The sequence below is a fragment of the Macaca fascicularis genome, chromosome 18 (assembly GCF_037993035.2).
Source record: "Macaca fascicularis isolate 582-1 chromosome 18, T2T-MFA8v1.1".
NCBI lineage: Eukaryota > Metazoa > Chordata > Mammalia > Primates > Cercopithecidae > Macaca > Macaca fascicularis.
Genome location: NC_088392.1, coordinates 79,764,575 through 79,786,569, shown reverse-complemented (window position 1 = coordinate 79,786,569; position 21,995 = coordinate 79,764,575). Strand labels below are relative to the sequence as shown.

Below are 21,995 nucleotides of genomic sequence, written 5' to 3'. Positions count from 1 at the left end.
TAATACTATAGACTTCCCAGGGCCACAGATGGCTCCCTGGCACCATTAGCATCTAAGAAGAAACCAAGTGACCAGCCAACATGGCTATTGTAGAAGTTCCACCAGTGGTTGCTGCAAGATGCTTGATAACTCCTAAAAGTTGTTCCAACCTTAAAATTCCACGATTCTGTAAGTTGCAGCCCTCACTAATCAGATAGTACCCACCAGTTAAGTGTACTGAGTCTACAAGCATTTTTAAAAACAAAATTATTGGCCGGGCGCGGTGGCTCAAGCCTGTAATCCCAGCACTTTGGGAGGCCGAGGCGGGCGGATCACAAGGTCAGGAGATCGAGACCACAGTGAAACCCCGTCTCTACTAAAAATACAAAAAATTAGCCGGGCGCGGTGGCGGGCGCCTGTAGTCCCAGCTACTCGGGAGGCTGAGGCAGGAGAATGGCGTGAACCCGGGAGGCGGAGCTTGCAGTGAGCCGAGATCGCGCCACTGCACTCCAGCCTGGGCAACAGCGTGAGACTCCGTCTCAAAAAAAAAAAAAAAACAAAAAAAAACAAAATTATTTCACGTTTTGTCATATAACTAACTGCGGATCCTCATCTTTCTTCTACAGCACAGTAGTACATAAGGCTTCGCAACAAATCGTCAGCTTAAACACAGGCACGGGAAAGCGTGTAATAATACTCCGATATTCTTTGTCCTGTTGATGGCACTGAGCAAAACAGTGGACAACCCTGGTCTACAGAACAGTGGAGAGACTGGAATTTTATGTTTAAGACAAGGCCTTGCACTGCCAGTAATGCCTAACCAGGGTGTCTAATCTTTGGGCTTCCCTGGCCACGATGGAAGAAGAAGAATTGTCTTGGGCCACACATAACATACACTAACACTAATGATAGCTGATGAGAAAAAAAAAAAGTCCTCACATAAATCTCATATTGTTTTAAGAAACTTTGGAAATTTGTGTTGGGCCACATTCAAAACTGTCCGGGCCACAGGTTGGACAATGTTGGTCTAACACAAGATGCCTCAAAACACAGATTTCAGAAATGCGTGGATTCTGAGTCCTACGTGTTCAGAAAAAAGTAAGATATCCTTGCTTGGAGTCCCTCTGCAAGTACATAAACAAATACATAAATGAGGTTATGTTGAAGATCAGTCATGGTTCTTGGTGCTAAATTGGAGAAAGAGGAAAATAAGTCATCCGAATGCTGCTTTCAGTACTGACTGGAAGGATGTATGTGGATTTCCCTTTCCAACTCTTTCTTTCCTCCTCTCTTACCATGAGCAGCACCAGCAGACACCTGGGTACCCATTTGTGCTTTGTTTGTGCACTGACCTTGTAACATTTTGTTACTTCATGATACTTCTTTATGCAGAGAGGATTAAGTTTTTTCCTTCAGATTTTATGTTTCACCTATGATGTCCCTGATAGTGTCAGTCCCTGGCACATCTGAGCATGAACTGATGTCCACAAGCCATCAACTGTTTGGCATGTCTGACACTGCTGCATATTCACAGCTGGTTAGTTTGGGAAAAAGAAAAAGTCAGGGGTTGTCACAGAAGTATGTAGGGGGAAATCCCAGTTACTTGATTTCCAAATAAAACAATAAAGGGCCACACTGATGTAAAAGCGATAGATAACTTAATTGGATATATAAAGATAGTAATTTTTAAAGCACTTTATTGTGAATGCACATACCTTCTTTCTTTGAAAAAGGAGCTCCAAACCGTAGAAGAGTAGTTGCCTGTATGCTATCATCTTGTTTCTCAGGCCAGAAACTATTCTGTTTATGCTAATTCCTTTAGGAATGAGGCTCTGGCGACAGGGGTCCCATTAACAATGTATTTTTGTTTTATAAGGATTTGCACAAACTCACATTTCTCTACCCTTTATATACATTGTGTATTAAGGATTTTGGCGACTTAGAATTTCTGTTATTTAGAGACAGGAAAATCAACATGCCATCTGCAGTCATAACGACTACGATGGATGATCATGATATGCCTTATGAAGTTTACAGAGAATGAGGGCGAACAGGAAAGTCACAGTCATTATTTGTTGTTCTGTGCACACCGTGGTCTTTACTTCTTTTTCTGAAGAGTTCATCACTAACAAGGAAATCACCAATGACCTTTCCCACACCACTCCGTAGATGGGGTCAAACAACTTCCTTTCCCTTTCATGTAAACATACGGCCACGGCACTCACCTAAGACATTTGGCACAGGCTGTACTTCTCATCATGGTAGTACTTTGAAAAAAAAATTTATTAAATTAACTCAGTGTGGTTTAATTTGAATACTTGTGACAGGACTTCAAGTTGAAAAATTCATAAACCAGAGCATGTTTCCTAATCAGAGCCTCAGAAATTAGAGTCAGTACTCTATATTCTACGCCTTCAGGTTCTTATAGAGTAACCAGAATGAGAGCCAAACACTCGAGGAACTACACCCTCCAAATCAAATTATTCTCTTTCATTATGTTATTAAGACATATTTAAGAAACCTTAACTAATGTACGAAGTTATGGCTGGGACCAAGCTTCCAACTCCATTCTCCTGTAAGTGGCTCAGAAATGTCAAATACTGCTCTGCCTCTTCCAATTGCCACCACATTCTCCCCACAACCCAAAAGACAAATGCATGTACCAATGCTGTCATGAGATTTGTCTTACTTTATTGACAACACTTTGAGTTAGTGTTAACTAGCCAAAACATTCCAGTGATACTGCCATGCTTACTATGAAGCCCTAATAGGGAATTTATTAGCTGTGTGACAAACATGCATCACAAACAACTTCTATAGAGCTCTACTTGTGTAGTTGCTAAAATGTTTGACACCCACTCCATGCCATACTAGCCCTGCTGCAGAGATAACATCTGTGCCGTTGGATAAAGACCATCCCAAGGAGCCCAGCAAAATACATTCACACTGTGTAACTCTGTGTTATAGAAGAACAAAATTCTCTTACCTTGCATTGTCGTTTTTGTTGGTTCTGAGAACAGAGGAATGAGCAAGAGGTAGATAAGGTAGACAAAGGAGAGCCCATTGTATCGGAATGCACATGCTGTGGGAGGGAAGAGAAAAGAGAGTGAGAAGGTCATTAACAAAGGCAGGTTGACAAAACCAGGGGTGCATAACAAAAGATGGTCTCAGATGTCACTGGATCAAACAGTCACGTCCTGAATAGATATGTCAATCAAAAAGTAATAAATTAGGTATTTATTCTGTGTTCATCACTGTGTTGAGCATGACGAGAAACAGATAATTAAAATACATCAACACTGGTCTTAAAATCTAACCAAGAAATATGAAGGTAAAAGACAAAACTATTAAAAATAATAATAGCTACAATAATTTAAGGGATACATAGTATAAAAATATGTAAATTGTGCCACCATACACATAAAATGGTATTGGGGGTGGACTATAAAAGTTCAGACTTCGGGCGGGTGCGGTGGCTCAAGCCTGTAATCCCAGCACTTTGGGAGGCCGAGACGGGCGGATCACGAGGTCAGGAGATCGAGACCATCCTGGCCAACACGGTGAAACCCTGTCTCTACTAAAAAATACAAAAAACTAGCCGGGTGCGGTGGCGGGCGCCTGTAGTCCCAGCTACTCGGGAGGCTGAGGAAGGAGAATGGCGTGAACCCAGGAGGTGGAGCTTGCAGTGAGCTGAGATCCAGCCACCGCACTCCAGCCTGGGCGACAGAGCGAGACTCCATCTCAAAAAACAAAAAGAAAAAGTTCAGACATCTTTTTGTTTGCGACTGAGTTTTGTCCTGTTGTCCAGGCTGGAGTGCAGTGGCATGATCTTGGCTCAGTGCAGCCTCTGCCTCCTGGATTCAGGTGATTCTCCTGACTCAGCCTCTCAAGTAGCTGGGATTACGGGCGCACATCACCATGCCTGGCTAATTTTTGTACTTTCAGTAGAGATGGGTTTTCGTCATGTTGGCCAGGCTGGTCTTGAATTCTTGACCTCAGGTAATCTGCCCGCCTCAGCCTCCCAAAGTGCTGGGATTACAGGTGTGAGCCACCGCACCTGGCCTAGTGCATACTTTTTATATATGATTAAAGTTAAGTTGTTATCAACTTTAAATACTCTGTTATACTCTAAAATGCTTTATGTAAACCTCATGGTCACCACAAAGCAAAAACCTATAGCGGATACAAAAGACAAAAAGTACAAAATCAAAGCATACCACTAGAGAAAATCACCAAATCACAAAGGAAGACAGCAAGAGAGAAAGAAATGAACAAACTGAAGTACAATATAATCAGAAAATAATAAACAAAATGACAGTAGTAAGTCCTTGGCTACCAATAATTACCTTAATACATTGTATACTATTAGGTGATAGTCACACTAAAAGCCCAAACTTCTCTACTAAGCAATATATCTATGTAACAAAATTGCACTTGTACCGCCTAAACATATAAAAATAAAAAAGAACATTTTGTTCCTCCACTAGGCCCTATTAGGCCAATGGAGAAATCTAGCAATAAAAGGCAAATGTAAGCACACTTAATTTTTATTTATTTTTTATTTATTTTTTTGAGATGGAGTCTTGCTCTGTCACCCTGGCTGGAGTGTAGTGGTGTGATCTCAGCTCACTGCAAGCTCTGCCTCCTGGGTTCACGCCATTCTCCTGCCTCAGTCTCCCACATATCTGGGACTACAGGCACCCACCATGTCTGGCTAATTTTTTGTATTTTTACCAGAGACGGGGTTTCACTGTGTTAGTCAGGATGGTCTCGATCTCCTGACCTCGTGATCCCCCCGCCTCGGCCTCCCAAAGTGCTGGGATTACAGGTGTGAGCCACCGCGCTGGCTAGAATTTTTTAAAAGACCCAAGTACATGCTACCTGGAAGAAACTCACTTCCCATTTAAGAATACACAGAGACTGAAGGTGAAAGGATAGAAAAAGATATTCTATGCAAATGAAAACCAAAAGACACCAGGGATAGCTAGACTTATATCTGATAAAATAGACTTTAAGAACTGTAAAATGAGATAAAGGTCAATATATAGTGACAAAGGGATCAACTGTAATGGTTGTAAATATATATGCACCCAGGATTGGAGCATCTACATATATAAAGCAAATATCAATGGATATAAAGAAAGAGATAAACTATAATGTAATAATAGCAGGGGATTTCAATATCCATTTTTAGAAATGGACAGACCATCCAATCAGAAAATTAATAAGAAAACATCAGACTTAAACTATATTTTAGACCAAATGAATCTAACAGACATATACAGAACAGTCTATCCAACGGTAGCAGGATATACATTCTATTTTTTCTTTTCTTTTTTTTTTTTTTTTGAGATGGAGTCTCGCTCTGTCGCCCAGGCTGGAGTGCAGTGGTGCAATCTCAGCTCACTGCAAGCTCCGCCTCCCAGGTTCACGCCATTCTCCTGCCTCAGCCTCCGAGTAGCTGGGACTACAGGCGCCCGCCACCACGCCTGGCTATTTTTTTGTATTTTTAGTGGAGACGGGGTTTCACCATGTTAGCCAGGACGGTCTCGATCTCCTGACCTCGTGATCTGCCCGCCTCGGCCTCCCAAGGTGCTGAGATTACAGGCGTGAGCCACCACACCCGGCAGAATACACATTCTTCTTAAGCACAGGTGGAGGGTTCTCAGAATAGAGCATATATTAGGTCACAAAAGAAGTCTCAACAATTTTAAGAAGACTGAAATCGTATCAAGTGTCTTTTCCAACCACAATGATATGAAACTAGAAATCAAAAACAGGAGGAATTTCAGAAAATTTGCAAATACATGGAAATTAAACAACATGCTCCTAAACAGTAAATGAGTCAAAGAAGAAAGTAAGAAAGTAAAAGGGAAATTAGAAAATACCTTGGGATTAGCAAAATTGGACACACAACATACCAAAATTTATGGAATCCAGCAAAAGCAGTTCTAAGAGAGAAGCTTATAGCAATAAATGCTTACATGAAAAAGAAGAAAGATCTCAAACAACCTACCATTACACCTCAAGGAACCAGAAAAAGAAACGCTAACCAAGCCCAAAGTTGGTAGAAGGAAAGAAATAATAAAGATCAAAGCAGAAACAAATAAAATAGACACTAGAAAACCAATAGAAAAGGTCAATAAAACTATGAGTTGGTTTTTTGAAAAGAAATAAAATCCAGAAACCTTAGACTCAGAAGAAAAGAAAGATCCAAAAAAATAAGATCAGAAATGAAAGAGGAGACATTACCACTGATATCACATGAATATAAAGGATTAGAAGAGATTCTGTGAGCAATTATACATCAATAAACTGGATAACCTAGAAAAAATGAATAAATTCCTAGCAATATACTACCTACCATGATGGAATCATGAAGAAATAAAAAATCTGAGCAGACTAGTAAAAAGTAAGGAGATTAGAATCGGTGATAAAAAAAAAATCTCCCCTGAAAAATAAATGAAGAAATAAATAAAAGCCTAGGGCCTGATGAATTCTACTGAACATTTAAGGAGAAATAATACCAATTCTTCTCAAATTCTTCTAAGAAAATTAGAGAAGAGGGAATACTTGCAAAGTCATCCTATGTGGTCATCATTACCCTGATACTAAAACCAGACAAGGATAATACAAGCAAAGAAAATTACAGGCCAGTGTCCTTGATGAACATAGGTGCACAAGTCCTCAACAAAATGCAAGCAAACCCACCTCAGCAAGAAAAAGGCTCCTTCATCATGATCAAGTGGGCTTTATCCCAGGGATGCAAGAATGGTTCAACATACCTATAGCTATCAATGTGATACACCTCATTAACAGAATGAAGAACAAAAACCATGTATCTTCTCAAAGATGCAGGAAAACTATCCGGCAAAATTCAACACCCTTCATGGTAAAAATTCTCAACAAATTACATATGGAAGAAATAGACTTCAGTACAACAGAGGCCATATGTAACACACACACAGCTAATATCACACTCATCAGTGACAATTTAAAATTTTTCTTCTAATACCAGAAATAAGACAAGAATGCCTACTCTTGACACTTCTATTCAATGTGGTATGGGAAGTCCTAGACAGAGAAATTAGACAAGAAAAAGAAAACAATACATCAAAATTGGAAAGGAAGAAGCAAAGCAAATTTGTCTGTTTGCGGATGACCTGATCTTCTATAAAGAAAACCCTAAAGACTCAACCAAAAAATTGTTAGAACGAATTAATTCAGTAAAGTTTCAAAATACAAAATCAACACAAGAAAATCAGTAGTATTCGCTATACACTAACAATGAAGTATCTGAAAAAGAAATTTTAAAAATCCCATTCACAGTAGCTACAAATAATACTTAGAAATAAAGCTAACCAAAGAGGTGAAAGACCTATAAATGGAAGGATATAAAACATTGATAATAGAAATTGAGGCAGACACAAATACAGTCATGGACCTCTTAGCATCAGCAATATGTTCTGAGACATGCATTGTCAGGTAATTTTGTTCTTGTGGGAACTGTGTGCTTACATAAACAGAGATGGTACACCCTACTGCACACCTAGACAACATGGTGTCGCCTGCTGCTCCTAGGCCAAAAACATATGCAGCATATGTTACTGTGCTGAATACTACAGGCAACTGTAATACAATGGCGAGGATTTATGTATCTAAACATACCTAAATATAGAAAAAGTACAGTAAAACGATGGCATTATAATCTTATGGGACCAGCCCCACAGACCGTCAGCATTCCTGCTTGGTGGCGATCAAAGGGCATGGAGATCAAGCCCTGAACAGAGACGTTAGTTGAAATAAGAAGAAGAAATGAACTCCCTGAAGGGAAGAGCACTAAAGAGAGGCACAAAGGAGGCAGGTGTTTGTCTTAGCTCTGCCCACAGGTGGGATGAGAGGGGCAAGGAAACTGGCAGGCAGGAAAGAAAAAAGCAGCAGAAAAATGTGAGACGGATATGAGGAAAACCAGGACAGCCCAGCTTCACAAAGGGAAAGGTTTTCACAAAAGAAATCCACTGCAACGGGGAGACTAAACTGTCGTGAGTGCCGGTGAGGATGCCCTTGCAGCCCCTCGCAGAAGGGCTTCAGCCCAGAAGGAAGGAAGGAAGTCAACCTATGGAAGTGCAGTGAACATGCGGCCACAACCAGGAAGCTGGAAGCAAGAAGGGGAGGCCCGGGAGACTGAGCAGAGGACGCCAAGGAACAGACCGGGCCCAAGTGCTCCTGGTCACCGAAGTGCTGAGCATCTGGGCCTAGGGCACAGTCCAGGCTGGGGGGACACATCAGGATGCCCAGACAGGAAGACCAGATCAAGAAGCACTAATCCCAGAATGCAGACAACAGGAGTATAGCACACTCCAGCCAAGGGTCTGAGTTAGGACCCATGGTGCCTGCTTCCATGGCTGATTCTAGAAGTCAGCAAGGAAAGAAGCAAAATGCAATAATTTTATTGCAATAAAAATGCGATAAAGCAAAATGCATGGGAGAAGAGAACAGGAATCGACAAGAAGTTCTTTTTATCCCAAAGGAGTCACACACATATTTGTTGCTTTCTGCACCACTCCCCCCATCCCAACCTCCTTTCTTAAAGATTCAAAGCAGAAAGAAATGTTCACTCCACAGATTGGAGTGACAGCAAATACCTAAAACAGGTGATCTACAAGAAGAAGAACAAAAGCTTGGATTCTCTTTCCAGCTGCTTTTTCCCTTCTGCTTATTTCTCATCCAAAGTTGAAGTCTTTTATAGAACATTGTAGAGACATTTGGTCATTCATCTGCCAACAGACATGTAGTCAGCACACACTGTGTGCTGGGCGTTGTCCTAGGTGTTTGAGCTACATCAGAGAGCAAAACGGAAATGAGAGATCGCACCCTGCCTTTGGGAGCTGATGTGCTGGTGGGGAGACAGTGGTGAACAATGGGCAAAATCAAAGGCAAAGCATGTGGTGTGTTGGAAAGGAAGTGCTATCTCCACAAGAAGTCCAGCCAGAGAAGGGAAAGACAAAGCCTAGACGAGGGGAGGCGTGAAGGGGAAAGTGAGGTTGAAGCCCAGAGGTGAGGGAGGTGATGAGCTGATTGAGTGATTCCTGTCAATTCCCTTTGGGAGAAGCACTCAGGCAAAACGGAAGCAAGCCAGACCCCTCTAACCTGCTGAAGACAGCCCCAAAGAGCCCAGTGTGCAAGCAGAAGCCTCCAGGAGGCCGGATCATGCCGGGCCTTGCAAGGGCTCCGAGGACTCTGGTTTTCCCTCTGAGTGGCCGTGGAAGTGATCATTCTCCCCCTGGGTTTGGCTGCTCTGCTGGCAGCTCCAATTGCCCACCTGTGCCCATCCTGCGCTCCATGCTACTGCAAAACTACATCGCCTGCATCTGCCCTGTCCTTTCTGAATCAGGCATCTTCCTGTACAGCTCACATGCTTCCCCTCCTGGAAGCTGTCCAGGAGCATACCCTCCTCCAAATGAGATTTCTTTCTTTTTTTTTTTTTTGAGACAGAGTCTCATTCTGTCGCCCAGGCTGGAGTGCAGTGGCCGGATCTCGGCTCACTGCGAGCTCCGCCTCCCGGGTTTACACCATCTCCTGCCTCAGCCTCCCGAGTAGCTGGGACTACAGGCATCCGCCACCTCGCCCGGCTAATTTTTTGTATTTTTAGTAGAGACGGGGTTTCACTGTGTTAGCCAGGATGGTCTCGATCTCCTGACCTCGTGATCCGCCCGCCTCAGCCTCCCAAAGTGCTGGGATTACGGGCTTGAGCCACCGCGCCCGGCCAAATGAGATTTCTTGCTCCCTGGTGCCCCCTCAAGCGTACGTCTCATCCAGCACCCCTTGCACGTACTTCTATGTCAGCGGGGCCCTTCCGGGTAGGGCAGAACCTTTGTTATCTCCGTCCTCTCCAAACCCACTACTGTATCTGCTCCAAAGTAGAGGATCATGCTTACAAAACGAATGAATGCATACAAACAAAATGAAAACAACTTGAGGACATCTAAAAGAAACCACAGGGTATCAAGGTATGCAGAATTTCTGGTGGCAATGAAAACGTCCCAACTGACAGGGCCCCCAAATAAAAACGTAATAAATGAGAACATTTCTCTTTTTTTTTTTTTAGCCTAGGTGAGATTTTTTAATGTTAATCCATGTTGGACAATAAAATTACCTAATTCTGCCAATTTCTGGGTCGAGAGAAAAATAAAACTCACTCGTGTGATTGTACCATCTTAAAGAGCATGCACAGTGCATGTAACTATTCACTCATGTAAGAGCTCATACTAATGTGCTTACTGTGTGTCAAGCCCGGATCTAGGCCTTTCATGTCAATTAACTCTTGCAGTTATTATCCTCATTTTACAAAGTCTGTTATTTCTTTCTACATGTGAAGAAGCAGGCCCAGTGGGTACAGCTGTGTAGCTGGGCTGAGGTTTGTGCCCCTGCAGTTGGGATCCTGAGTCTGCTGTCATCAAGAAGCGCATGACCTCACCACCATACCACATCCTTATTCTGTGTATCTTTCTCCCCAGTTAAATGTCAAGGGCTCAGTAATGCTGAGGCTGGGCTAGGATTACAGGTGTGAGCCACCACGCCCAGGCAACAACTGCTGCTTTATCAAGTGTGATGTTGCCTCAGACCCCTTCGCGCACCCTCCGCACTTAGCACAGGGCCCTCTGTGAACATGACGGCAAATGCTCTGAATGTATGTTGTTGTTTCAAACTTTTATAACTTTGCTATGTAAGCCTTTATATTATTTGCAATCAAAGTGTGTATATTAAGGAAGATTTCCTATGATTAACTTCGGAGGTGGGAGAACAGAGCCTGGTCTTGGTTTCCCACATCACAACCTTTTAGTTACAATTATTTATAGCAAAGTCCAACAAGCTATGGTGAGGACAAGGGTGGCCCAGGGTCAAGGGCGGCCTCTAAAACCACCCCCAGTGGTCCCCATCTCCTCGTGTTCACATCCATTTGAGCAATCGCCTCTTCCTGAGTGTGGGCTGTACCTAGAGATTCACTTCTAATGAACAGACTACAGTAAAAGTATTGGGGTGCCACTTCCACGGCTAAGCTACAAAAGGGTTAAGGCTTGTCTTGAGCATCCCCTCTCCCTTGCTCACCCTGAGGGAAGCCAGCTGCCATGACATGTGTCCTGCGGAGAGGCCCGTGTGGCAAAGGACTGAGGTTTCTACCTAAAAGCCACTCAAGTCAGCTTGGAGGCAGGGCCTCCTCTGACAACATGCTCACTCGAGTGCCCCTGGATTGCAGCCACAAGAGACTCTGTGCCAGAGGATGCAGCCAAGCCACATCTGGAGTCCTGACTCCTAAGAACTCTGAGACGGTGTGTGTTGTGTTAAGCTGCTAAATGTATGCAGCAATTTGTATGCAGCAATAGATAACTAGTGAGTGCACAAACTAAAAAATAAATTAGGGCCGGGCGCGGTGGCTCACGCCTGTAATCCCAGCACTTTGGGAGGCCGAAGTGGGCAGATCACGAGGTCAGGAGATCGAGACCATACTGGCTAACACAGTGAAACCCCGTCTCTACTAAAAATACAAACAACTAGCTGGGCGAGGTGGCGGGCGCCTGTAGTCCCAGCTACTCGGGAGACTGAGGCAGGAGAATGGCGTGAACCCGGGAGGCGGAGCTTGCAGTGAGCCAAGACTGCGCCACTGCACTCCAGCCTGGGCGACAGAGCAAGACTCTGTCTCAAAATAAATAAATAAATAAATAAATAAATAAAATAAAAAATAAACCACCTCCAAAAATCCAGCTTCACTTACTTGTCATTTGAAATCATCCCATTCGACCAATAAGAGTCACAATTTTACTTGATGTATGTGAAGATGCTACCCAAAAGTTATCCAAAACTACAAGCGCTTTAAATGCTATTATTTAAGTGAGTTGTCTCCATCAAGGGCAAAATATGCCTTTGAACTTGGCAATATGGCACATTCAAGCTAGAAAAGTCTTAGAAGGCAAATAACAACTGCTTCTTTTTTTTTCTTTTTTTTTTTTTTTTTTTTGAGACAGAGTCTGGCTCTGTCACCCAGGCTGGAGTGCAGTGGCGCAATCGCGGCTCACTGCAACCTCCGCCTTCTGGGTTCACACCAGTCGCCTGCCTCAGCCTCCCGAGTAGCTGGGACTACAGGTGCCACCACCACGCTCGGCTAATTTGTTGTATTTTCAGTAGAGATGGGGTTTCACTGTGTTAGCCAGGATGGTCTCGATCTCCTGACCCCGTGATCCACCCGCCTTGGCCTCCCAAAGTGCTAGGATTACAGGCGTGAGCCACCGTGCCCAGCCAATAACTGCTTCTTTATCAAGTGTGATATTGCCTTTGTTCAAGATTCGGAGACATTTAAAGCACATTCATTCCTTTTCATAACGAGCGATCATACTCTTGCTGCACAATGTCCCTGACACTCCACCTTTCTTAGTGGATTCTCAGGGAGCTGCACCTCCATCCTCTGGCAGCAACAATGTTACTGTGGACAGAACAACAAAAATGCAGGTCAATGTGTTTAAAGGAAAAAGATTATTTGCGTTAGCCGAGGTGCTTTAGCACTGCAGCTTCCACTATTTCTACCTGGTTTTAACCATCCAAAATTATACAACAGCTGACAGTAATTCCCCAAACAAAAGACCTTGACAGGCCTGAAGAACTCACAATTAAAAACTGAGATCACAAGTTATCAAGTAAAGTAAACATTAATATTGCCTTATGAATCGCAAACACTTGGACTTCCTCGTTCACGAGTTTTCTTTTCTAAAGATGAAACATGGTGTGCAATTTGGAAAAAACTCTAGAAGTCAGAAAAATGATCGATTTGACTTTGACAATTTACAATGTGTCAACACAGAAAGAGGGAAAATCTCTTGCAAATATGAAATGGTTAGGGTGGCCATGTAACATTTGTAAAAATACTTGCGTTGCAATAGAGATAGAATAATTTTCCTGTTACTGCACTATGATCACAGAGAGGTTCACGCACACTTTACCACTCTATAGTAGCTCAAGGCAGTAATTTTAGATTATGCTATTAAAGGTAAGTGCCCTCAGAGCTGAATTTTTGGCAAGATGTGCCCTCCCAGCTCCTTATCCCTTTAGCAAGGCCAAACAAGGTCTCACTATTAATGGTCTAGGCAACAGTGCCTTAAATGTTTAGAACCTCCATTTCTACTAAGTATGTTTTAAATGCTCTTTATTGCCTCAAGGAGCTTTGTTTATTTTAACAGTTGCCACAGCAGTAGATAGGTAAACATTACTCCCAATAAGCAACTTTAAAACCAACTGACAAAATAGTTCTGTCGATCCAGTAATTCTAGAAATTGTTTGTATCTTTAATAATTTTCTTTCTGTACTCTGAAGCAACTGAGTGCTTTTCAAAGGACATTCTTTCAAAATTATGGTTATTTTATAAATTAGAAAAAAAAGAGAAATAACTGCAAACTATTTACAATAGAGCAGGAAAAAAATTAAACAACCACAGATTTTTTCCTGAGGAAGCAAAACTATCAAAGAAATGAGAGAAAGGAAAAAGGCTGTTACGTCACCTGATTCATTGTCTATCAGTGTAGAATTCTTTCCCCTATTTAATCTACTCTGTGTTTTACATCTGGTTGAAACTGTAAATGTCTCAAACAGTGATACTTTAGAGCAGCAGACAGTCGAGACAACAACATTCTCTTCCTCTCCCTCTAGTCTCACTTCTGTGCCCACTGGCGGTCTTGCCCCAGGTGCTTCCTACAGAAAGTTACAAAAATTGTTTCTTCATAAGGACAATGCCAGTCTCTCTCACCACCATTCAGAAAGGCAAGACATATGCTTACATACATATTCTTATCACGTAACACCTGCGTCAGATTCCTTACACACACCAAAACGTGCTCACATATGTGTGACAGGAAAGGCTAACAGAGATATATTTCTTTCTTTCTTTTTTTTTTTTTTTTTTTTTGAGATGGAGTCTCGCTCTGTCGCCCAGGCTGGAGTGCAGTGGTGTGATCTCGGCTCACTGCAAACTCCGCCTCCCGGGTTCCCGCCATTCTCCTGTCTCAGCCTCCCGAGTGGCTGGGACTACAGGCACCGCCACCACACTCCGCTAGTTTTTTGCATTTTTAGTAGAGACGGGGTTTCACCGTGTTAGCCAGGATGGTCTCGATCTCCTGACCTCGTGATCCGCCCGCCACGGCCTCCCAAAGTGCTGGGATTACAGGCGTGAGCCACTGTGCCTGGTGGAGAGATATATTTCAAATAAGAAAATATGCTCTCCCATTTAGATATGTTTTATTTAACATTACATTTTTAGCCTGAAATGTGTGAAGGCTGACATTGCCGCAGTGTGTCAGCACAATGCTGAACTCCTCAGTCAAGCATTCCTCACACTTCAAGAAAGAGAAACAGAAACATTGTATTCTACATTAGTTTCATTAAATAAATTATTTAAAAGAATGTGATTTTAGGGTAAAGCCTGAAGGAAAACAAGACTTTTACGGAGTAATAGATTGTAAGGACTTGTATTAGAAAATCATAACTACTACTCAATTTCCTAAAACTTTGAAGCCAGTCTAAGGAAAAAAATCTGGCAAAACCATTTTATTTATAAAGGAAAAAAAGACTCTGGTCTGAATTTTCTGCTTTTTCCAAACAACTGGAGATATTATTTGTAAACTATGAGTTAGAACAGATGATTACTAAGATTTTAGTTTTTTTTTTTTTTTTTGGCCGTTAGTTAAAAAATGTGTTGCTTTTAATTTAGTATACAAAGGTAGGATTCTGTTATCTATGTTAACATATACACATATCAGATCAAATACTAGCAACAGTATTAAGCAGTATATATATAATTTCATATATTAGTAATAGTACATATATAATTTCATATCAAATATTAGTAACAGTATTAAACAGTATGTCATCAAATGTTAGTAACAATATTAAAAGTTTCACTCAGTTTTCTAAACTCATCCTGATCGAACAGTTTGCATAATTTTAAAGAAAGAATAGCAGTGCTTCTTCCTCCTTTGAAATATCTTTTAATATGTTCTTCATCATCTTACAAGTGCACCCATACGAAGTTGTACTTAAAACCCAAATCCTTGTGTTCAAGTTTGACCATGTTTATCTTCCATAATGGTCTCTGATCTGAGGGAACAGCACCACACATTGCCTCTCATAATTGCAAATGAGGAAATAAAGCTTTTATGCTCATACATAATTTCTTAAACTATCAGACAAATTATACTTGAAATTAGACCTATTTCATTATGAATATAAAGAGTGCTGCATTAAAATCCACAGTTCCTACGCCTACCAAAATAAAACTTGCTCTCTTACCATTATGATGAATAAGAATAATTAGGGGGCCAAGTGGGTGCTAAGAAAAGATCAAATATTAAAATTGTTTATTAGCCCGCTCATCTTAGTGGCTTTGTCATCTACAGAAGTGAAGAGTTAGCATTTGTAGACTGGAGGACTCGGAGGTTGCTTTGGTTTGTGTCATGGTATTTGCTGATTTAGAAATCACTCATCAGGCCAGGTGTGGTGGCTCATGCCCGCAATCCCAGTGCTTTGGGAGGCAGAGGCAGGAGGATTGCTTGAGACCAGGAATTTGAGACCAACCTGGGCAACATAGTGAGACCCTCATCTCCACAAAAAAAAAAAAAAAAAAAAGCAGAAAAGAAAAAAAATAGCTGGGCATGGTGGCGCATGCCTGTAGTCCCAGCTACCCTACGTGGGAGACTGAGGTGGGAGGATTGCTTGAGCCCAGCAGTTGGAGGCTGCGGTGAGCTGTGATCGCACCACGGCACTCCAGCCTGTCTCAGGAGTTTTCTCTTTATAGATTCACAGAGATTTCAAGTTTGGGAAGTTGTTCCTCCATTTTCATTAATATCAGTACTTTTAAACTTTGAATCACTGACCTTGGTAGTTTTAAATGTCAAAAACAGGTAGATATTAACACGTTCAGTTCAACATAAAATAAAGTGGGAATGGCTTACTAGACTGTGTTACAAAGTAGAGCATAAGTGTCATTTTTCATTTTCAAAACCAAGAGAAATCAGTTTCAATCTTATTCAGTCCCCTGACATTCAAGCGCCAAATGCTCATCCCTAAGCAACTGGAAATAGCAATGGAAAAAGGGGTGACGGCCAAGGCCAGAATACACATGCATACACACAAAAACACATACACACACACACACACCACACACACACACACCACACACACACAAACACATACACACACACACCACACACACCAACACATACACCACACACACACATACATACACATACACACACATACACACACCCCCACACACACCAACACATACACCACACACACATACATACACACACACTTGTATGGGCTTTATGTAAGCGGCAGTGGCTTTTTATAACGGGATTAATTTACTGCCTGCCAGTTTCCTTCTTTCAAGAACTTAGTAAAAATAGAATTTTTTGTAGACTTTTACTGAGGACTTTAGAATATTCTATATTATTCTTGGCAGCATCCCCCTTGGACTGAGGTATGCATTAACATGAAAAGAAATCAATTCAACTCCATCTCCAGCACACAATGCTACCCAACATTACATCTCAACAACTAATACGGCCGTAAATTGATTAAAATTACGGTTTTATCTTGATAAATTTACTTTGACATTGTCTGCTTCTTCCTGGGAACATCCTCTTCCCTGACATATATGGAACTATCGCTATTGCTTTCAAATATTTCTGTTGCTAGAGAAGTAGACACACCTTTTATGGCGTGAATTCAGCCTTGGACTGTGTCAGGGGATTATGCTTATGATACCATACTAATGAGACACATGCAGCCTCTGACCACAGTGTGAAAGCCTCGCTCCCAGAGCAACATCCAAATAGCAATGAATTGGATGGATGCCTCAAAACGAACCTCTTTTGCCAGATCTCTTCAGTCTCTACCTACGCAGCATCTTTGGCCTTGCATTTCGTGGAATCGCAGAGTCTGTGTTACTGACAATGGAGAAGGGTGAAAAAGAATCCTTGCAGGGACCAGTCTAAAGAGATGTTCCCCAGGCTGCCTCAGCCTTCTGCTCTATTACCCTTCCCTTCAGTCTACACCACACCCTCATACCTTAGAAAACCACACCCTCATACCTTAGAAAGTTACGGTAGTTAAAAAATTGCTGGAGGCATTCTTTATTCAGAAAATTACAGTAAGTATTCCAATAACATTTTTGAGCTCACTATAGGTGCTTCCATCAGCTCATGATCTTGAGATTGTTTGATTTTGCAATCACTAGATTAAAAAAAATCTCAGATCTCCTAAACCCAGGCATAGATGTTGTTTGACTTTCCCTGGCCCATCGTTCTGCCATATATTTACCAAATGATGCATCGTATTTCACAACTCTCCCTGCTTTCTCCTAAAGAGAGGCTGCTTTGGTATCAGCGTCTACCTCCAAAAAGTAAGTACGACTCAGGAGCCCCTGTGAGTTAAGATGGATGGTTTATGTCAAAATTCCACAGAGGTTAAGTTAACCTCCACAAATATCTTTGCCAGGTCACTTGGCAAACTTTTACTGGGGGACAGGTAGGTTGCAGAACCCGCCACTCTTGGCCTATCACTTGAAAAAGTCAAGCATCAATGTACTCTTTTAAATGCACCTCCAATTCCAGCCAAACTCCCCTATTAGCGATTCCTCAAATATGTTTATCAGCAGGCCCTAGGCCACTTTGGAACAGGGGTTGTTTCCTGTTCATGACTGATTACTCGAGTCTCTACTCCATTTCTGCACACAGTAAGCATTCAGTAAATATTTACTGAAAGAATAAATTAACTTCTGCCTCTTTCTTTGCCAACCTGGAATGCCCTCTGCCCACAGTAAACCACAAATTCATAAGCATCCTTCAAATTAGCTCAAATGTTTGTCTCCTCCCTCAGAATGCCCTCATAACCTCAAAGAAAAGTAACATTTTCTGAATAAAAAAGCATGTCTAGCAACAAAGGAATCATTCAGTATGGATTATCATGCAATGGAATTCTGTGCAACAGTTACAAAGAATGGCTGTTGCAATGTGCATGGACACGGAATGGTGTTCACAATACAACAAGTGAAAAAAATAGGTTGTCAAATTGTTTATAGTGGGACCGACCTATTAGGTAGATACTGTCAATATCCACCATTCAGAGGAAGTAAGGCTCAGAAGGACGCATAAATTGTCCAGTGTTAAGGAAAAACTGGGAACTAATCCCAGTCAGGCTGTCTCCAGATCCCCACTCCTAACCACTCCACTCTGCTACCTCTCTCATCTACACAGAAAACACCTATAAAAATAACAGACTATTAACAGTGGTTGCTTCTAAGAAGAACTGAAGGAGGGAAAACTGTGGCTTTTTATCTTTATCACGTTACAGTTTTTCATGATGTCTATGTGTCTATTTTGTTTTTAAAAAATCAAATTAAATCTAAGGAAAAAGTTGTCTCTTCCACCTCAGAATACCGAGAGCATTTTGGTTTTCACACTCCTATGACATCATTACATATGGCCTTGTAGAATTTCACTGTCTATACATGCCACTTCCTTGATTAGATTGTAACCCCCTTAAGAGTAGGGCTTTGCCACTGCTGTGTCCTCAAAGAACCTAGCGTAGTGCCTTGCACATAATAAGCCTGTGATGATGGTGCAGAATGAATAAAGGAATAAAGGGGTTATCTTCCTTGGCCCTCAAAAACAGAGGCATCAGGTCAGGCGCGGTGGCTCACGCCTGTAATCCCAGCACTTTGGGAGGCCGAGGCGGACGGATCATGAGGTCAGGAGATCGAGACCATCCTGCCCAACATGGTGAAACCCCGTCTCTACTAAAAATACAAAAATTAGCCGGGTGTGGTGGCAGGTGCCTGTAATCCCAGCTACTCAAGAGTCTCAGGCAGGAGAATCACTTGAACTCAGGAGGCGGAGGTCATGGTGAGCCGAGATCGTGCCACTGTACTCCAGGCTGGCGACAGAGCAAGACTCTGTCAAAAAAAAAAAAAAAAAAAAAAAAAGGCAGAGATATCAGACAAAAGCGGTCACACCTGACCCCAATGGAGTTAATGTCCAAAAGCTTCATCAAACTGGTTATTCTGCAACATACCATCTGGCTAACATAATGACGTGGCTACAATAACAATATTAAAAAGGAATCTGATGAAAGTGCTGGAAAATAATATTTGGGTAATAATTTCCACTTAGGCATCCAGAAAGAGACAAGAAACAAGAAAGTTTCCTGAGTCACAAACCTCTTTCTGTCACAAGAACTTAAGCCCAGGGTGGTTCTCTTGAAAGGCAAAGGTGTGTGAAGCTAAGCTCCAAGCCTTAACCATGTTTTTCTTACAAATACATTCAATGCAAATTCTATTTAACCACAGCAGACTCTGAGGCTTTGGTCAGCTTGCAGGGGGTAAGAAAGATATTTATTAACCATAAATACAAAGAAAGTGGAAAAATGCACTTTCCAATGCCCATCATTAGGAAACATGGAACCTCATCGCATGAGTCCCAGTGGGCAGCCAGGAGAAGAGGAAATCAAAATTGTAATCCCAGTCAAGCTGTGTTAAGCAGGTGCATTGATACCCTAAGCTTCAAGGTAACTTCACAAAAATGGAACTAAACCATGTATAATTTTTTTTAAACATTAAAAAAAGCCAGTTCCATCAGAAGTGCTTAACACATGGGATGCATTGCCATGATTTCACTGACCTCCTGAGCCATCCTGGGGCCACTTCTCAGCCAGAAGGACCAAGTTCCCAGCGCTAACCCAGCATGATCTGTGGGCCAGGCTTGGATGCCTAGCTCAGGGGACTCTGTGCAGATGAAGCAAAGAAAAACTGTGAACTGAGACCAACAGTTTCCCATTGGCCATTTGAAAGTAAACACACCCTACTCAAGTGAACCTCTTTTTTTTTTTTTTTTTTTTTTTTGAGATGGAGTCTTGCTCTGTTGCCCAGGAGTGCAGTGGTACAATCTCAGCTCATTGCAACCTCCACCTCCTAGGTTTAAGCGATTCTCCTGTCTCAGCCTCCCAAATATCTGGGACTATAGGCGCATGCCACCATGCCTGGCTAATTTTTGTATTTTTAGTAGAGACGGGGGTTTCACCATATTGGTCAGGCTGGTCTCGAACTCCTGACCTCATGTGATCCGCCCGCCTCAGCCTCCCAAAGTGCTGGGATTACAGGCGTGAGCCACTGCGCCCGGCCTCAACTTCAGTTATTTTTCTTTCTCCTGCAGATAAAAAAAGTTTCAAAACTAAACTTGAACAGTATATGGTAAATTGCATGCTGCAGCTATTTGGTCAATAAGACCTAACATAGAAAATCTAATTAAGACTTTATATTGACAACTTAATTAGGATGGCAAGGGAAAGGAAATATGTATGACAAATACTAATTTTCTTCTACTTGAATATATACCATTTTGAGATTGTTTCATATATTTTTAAAACTTGGTTAGCCCTTCCTTGGAACAAATGAATCCTAAGAAACAAATAATTCTTAATGTTTTTTCTCAGAAAAAGAATTAAAGTATATGTGTGTGTATGTGAGTGTGTATTTCCTCTGCTATCATCTGGAACATGTTAATTTTTGTTGCAGATTGCCCAGAATTACAAACCAGAAACCAAAGTAAAGCAAACTCCAGTCTTCTCGATTTTCTTTAAAAATTGTACCCTGGACCTCAAAATGCCTCTCTCCAGACTGTAATGAGGGACATTTCAAAGGAAAAGACCACGATTTGATTCTATCATATTATATTGAACATATAGGATGCAGGAATGGCAACCACACCTGACTGATGGCATCGGCAGCATCCCGTGAGTCGGAGGTGGCACCACCTGTCACAGAAGGTTGCCCTCATGGATGTGGACGTCACCTCTCGATTCTGCAGCGTTCACTGAGGCCGCTGCTTACGGTTCTGGGTGGCCCATGGGATTCCCACACTAAGCATCCATCACCGTTGTCCACCTTTGCATACCTTGCCTGAAGCTGGTATAAAGACGGACTTCTCTTAGGCAAATGTGAATATGCTGATTTTACAGATGAAGACTATAGGGCCAAATGACTTACATGTTTTAACTTCATTTTATATCCAGCTACTCTAAAAAGCTGTTTTGTGGGGTTTTTTTATGATAAGAGGGAAATATTTATATTCACTTAGAGGCCAGAATCAGAATTTCTCTCAGAAGAGGGACTATATTTGTTTGGATGTTTTCCTTGGTAAATTCTTGGGGTAGAATGAGAGATCCCAAGGAGTCCAGGTAAGGGCAGAAATGCTCTCCTCCAGGGAATGATGCTGGCTGTGGCTTTGGGAAATGGAGGGGAACTAGAAAGAGGAGAAGCCTGCACACAAAGGGGGAGCCACTCAGGTGGTGCCAGCCCTGCAGGGCCCGGTGTGGGCTCTTCCTGTGACATGCAGAACTTCGAAAGTTACTCATGAAAGGCTTGCTGCAAGAGTCTGAGGGCACTGAGTTTTGTCTTTAATCTGATGTGAGGCAGAATCTTTTAGGACATTTAGTGGGAATCCTCAGGCAGAAGACTTTGAGAATTTGCAGAAATTGTCCTGAGATCTCTGGGCTCTCTGAGGCTGTACAACTAAGGTTCAAGGGACAGGAAAGCCTCAAGTGACAGCCAGCTGTATACTTGTTTGATATCAAAACAACCAGTCTATTTAGTCATTTTTATTAAATAATCAATCAATTCAATTAAGAGAAAGGAGAGGGCCGGAGGCTCATGCCTGTCATCACAGGGCTCTGGGAGGCCGAGGCGGGCTGACCTCCTGAGGTCAGGAATTCAAGACCAGCCTGGCCAACATGGTGAAACCCCGTCTCTACTAAAAATATAAAAATCAGCCAGGCGTGGTGGTGGGTGTCTGTAATCCCAGCTACTCGGGAGGCTGAGGCAGGAGAATCACTTGAACCCGGAGGGTGGAGGTTGCAGTGAGCCGAGATCATGTCATTTTACTCCAGCCTGGGCGAAAGACTGAAACTCCGTCTCAAAA

At 42.1% G+C, this 21,995-nt stretch overlaps 1 protein-coding gene across 8 annotated transcripts in view; it reads right to left on the bottom strand.

Annotated features, from left to right (window-relative positions):
* The window catches only part of PIEZO2 (piezo type mechanosensitive ion channel component 2), a 466,534-nt gene that overhangs the window by 377,681 nt on the left and 66,858 nt on the right, over window positions 1-21,995 (bottom strand). For all 8 annotated transcript variants that reach the window (XM_045378159.2, XM_065534259.1, XM_045378160.2 and 5 more), the window contains exon 2: window positions 2,966-3,061. In XM_045378159.2, coding sequence (XP_045234094.2) covers window positions 2,966-3,061 — 96 coding nt within the window. The remainder of the gene's footprint in view (window positions 1-2,965; window positions 3,062-21,995) is intronic.